The sequence below is a fragment of the Trypanosoma theileri genome (genome assembly GCF_002087225.1).
Source record: "Trypanosoma theileri isolate Edinburgh chromosome Unknown TM35_Tth_41_V1, whole genome shotgun sequence".
In the NCBI taxonomy this organism is placed as follows: domain Eukaryota; phylum Euglenozoa; class Kinetoplastea; order Trypanosomatida; family Trypanosomatidae; genus Trypanosoma; species Trypanosoma theileri.
In genome coordinates, this window is record NW_021639883.1 from 93,797 (window position 1) to 97,121 (window position 3,325).

The 3,325-nt window shown below is 39.0% G+C and overlaps 2 protein-coding genes across 2 annotated transcripts; both read right to left on the reverse strand.

Annotated features, from left to right (window-relative positions):
* Positions 1–2: 2 nt before the first annotated feature.
* TM35_000411350 (uncharacterized protein) lies at positions 3–440 on the reverse strand (the record flags this gene model as incomplete). Its single annotated transcript, XM_029029843.1, has 1 exon — positions 3–440. A coding segment is annotated over one exon (438 nt), but the record flags the coding sequence as incomplete, so codon positions are not given.
* Positions 441–1,816: 1,376 nt separating this feature from the next.
* Positions 1,817–3,100, reverse strand: TM35_000411360 (UDP-Gal or UDP-GlcNAc-dependent glycosyltransferase; the record flags this gene model as incomplete). Its single annotated transcript, XM_029029844.1, has 1 exon — positions 1,817–3,100. The coding sequence occupies one exon, from the start codon at positions 3,098–3,100 to the stop codon at positions 1,817–1,819; it is 1,284 nt and encodes a 427-aa protein (XP_028878832.1).
* Between the last annotated feature and the right edge of the window lie 225 nt (positions 3,101–3,325).

Below are 3,325 nucleotides of genomic sequence, written 5' to 3' on the forward strand. Positions count from 1 at the left end.
TAGTCCCTCTCCTTCCATGTCTGTACTGTACTGTGTGGAATGTAGCGCAGAGACTCATCAAGGGAGGATGTGTTCTTAGGCAAGGGAACAGGTGTACTGTTGTGAACTCTGTGTAGTTTCACAGTGCGTTTAATAATGAAGTCCATAAAAGGAGTGATGCCACTAGTGTACATTATTGCCACAATGAAGAGAAAGAGAGAAATACCCGCGGCAGAGAAAAAAAGGCCACATTGTTTTGAAAGGCGTATTCGCTTCATCCTTAGTGTACGTGCTATTACGGAGAAATGTTTAAAAATACGGTAACATAAGTAACAACGGGCATGTATGTTTACATTGTATGAAATATTATTTAAGCAAATAAAATGGTAGCGGGATATTGTACTGGTATAAGTGCTGAAGGTGGGAGTGTTAGTGTATCTAAGTATAGCATAGCACCACATTTAAAACGGATAGTGCTTCCCATCCAACCTCTGCACATTAAGTTATTCATCCAGATTGTTATATCTTAGAAGAACGAATAATATAGTGTTAACATAGTCCTGTGAAAAGAGTAATAACTTTAACTGTGAGGAATGAAGGGTTGCAATATAAAAAAATAATACAACATGAATAAAAAAAAACGTAGAAATCCCCGCGAAAGAGCGTCCTTTATAAAGAAATATATATTCCCTTCGAATAAAGAAATGGCACAGAGTCACGAAATCATAAGAGTAAAAAAAATCAAAAAAAAATCACTAAAATAGTTATTGTGGAAAAGAAATCAATAAATGTAGTGTAAAACCACAACAAACCCATCGTAATAGCCCTGCGTCTCATAAACCGAAACAAAAAAGATTAAGTTGTTTCTCCAGGTATAGTCAAATCCAAATTAAACAAAAGAGAAAGAGCCAAAATGTTTCACAAAAGTCATCACAGTATCCAAAAATAAAAAAGCAACATACCCAAAACACAAAAGAAGAGTGAAGAGATATCGTTTCTAATATCGGCATCTAAAGAAATGATCTCAATAAAGGTAGAAAACGTTGTGAGGATTTACCATCTTATTGTGTTACCAGAGTTAAGGATCTGAGTTTATATAAGGAAGCCAAAAGAAATCAAAAAATAAAATAATAATAATAAGGTGACCTCCCAAAGAGCTACATTTCATTTGGAAGGTGGAATGTCTCCCCCCACACCCACCAAAAAAAAAAAACTAAAAGTATAATTTGATAACATGTATTCTCAGAAAGGTTATCCTTTGCTCAAGTTTGACCCTCGAAAAGTTCTGCCAAGGTCCATTTACCAAGTATTACCGGTGGATGTCATGGGCCGATGATGTTATCCTCTGAAGACGTTGTTGATTAATATCCACAGAAACAACATACAGCAGTGGGAGGCCAGCCTGTGTCGTGCTGTGGGGAACATTTCATCAGAGAAGGTCCTGCGGTGCGCATCAGCAGAAGTTATTTTTTTTTTCCTAGATATTTCACCCATTGTATGAATGCTGCTGGGGAGAGGTACAAACACAAGAAATAGTAATAACTATAGCTTCCCATGAAGAAAATTGAAGTTAGCCACCAGAACAACTCAGAGAGACAAGAGAAATCTATACCACACCACCTAAAAGATTATTAGAGATCTCTTTAACATGCATGCGATTCATGTACGCAAAAAAAATAAAAGAAAAGAAAAATAGATGCTGGAATCCGACCCATTGAGTGAAAAAAAAACCATAAAGAAAGGATGTAAAAAAAAAAGGAAAAGAAATGAGTGAAGAAGTACCTTCCACGCAACATTAAAGATTTAAAAAAAATCCATCAGGCATTTAAATAAGATGTCAACGACAACCTAAATGAAGTCGTCCATGAAGTCGTCCATGAATTCGTCTACGACGCCTTGGACGGGCTTTAGTAATATTTCCAAACAGATTCATCAACTCAATATAATCAGCCTCCCACAAATGATGTAACATTACAAAAGTAAAAGAAAGATTAAAAGGACGGGAATGGGAACCAATATCACGGAAGGTGCACGGTCCCTCACTCACAAAAAAAACATTTTCTTTGTAACCAGCAAACTTTAGTGATTCATACAGTACACGACCCACCATGGTATCTTCATTTTCCATATTTAACGATAGAAATTCAGCCTCTCGATCTTTTTCATACGGAATATTAATCAAACGTCTTAACGGCATATGTGAGACAAGGTGAATAGCAACATCCTTCGCAAGTGTGTAAAGTGGACCCCAAGCACGACGGTACCAACTCCACTCACTGCCATTCTTTATAATGTCTTTACCCAGAAAACCCCAGTACAATCTACGTTGCGGTAAAATATAGAGGTCAGCAAGATACTGTGGGACAAGAAGAAACATGTCATCATCACCCTTAGCAATATAGTTTGTATTTGGAAAGACACGAAGTGCAATCTCAAACCAGTAGAAAACCTTTCGACACAGAGCAACAGAAACATCCATTCCCCAACTCTTATTGGAACCAACAGTTCTATTTGCAGACGGAACACCCTCATTCATCGAGAGTGTAATGATATCATGATACTCTGCCACTTCCTTCAGTAGTGACTCAGAATACCTATAGCTAAGAAAAGGNGACGGAACACCCTCATTCATCGAGAGTGTAATGATATCATGATACTCTGCCACTTCCTTCAGTAGTGACTCAGAATACCTATAGCTAAGAAAAGGCTGCCGTGCAAGTACATACAACACCAACATGGCCCCAGTGAAGTTATTCGCCCTCCGTGCAACACCGGGGAACTGCCAGCATGTAGTCCGCTGCATCTTCCTAGCTGTACGTCTCTCATCAATATCCAGAGATGGGATGCCCAACACAATGAGGTAGTCCCTCTCCTTCCATTTCTGTATGGTACTGTGTGGAATGTAGCGCAGAGACTCATCAAGGGAGGATGTGTTCTCAGGCAAGGGAACAGGTGTACTGTTGTGAACCATGTGTAGTTTCGTCGTGTCTTTTATAATGAAGTCCATAAAAGGAATGATGCCACTAGTGTACATTATCGCCACAGTGAAGAGAAACAGAGAAATGCACATGGCAGTGCCAAGAATATACACAGGGCGCAGGAGTGTTATTCGCTTCATCATTGCCTCACCTACAGTGAGAGGGGACGCAGTACAGAAGAATACCAATGAGCCTAAGTGTATCCTTGCATGTTAGAGCAATCATTATTGCCCATATGTACATATATACACACACAGAGATAGAAATAGAGACAGCACTGAGTACCACACAGTAACAGCAGTAGCAGTTGACTACACCACCAACACAGACAAAACACACACACACAAACGTCCATACCTCTGCCTCTA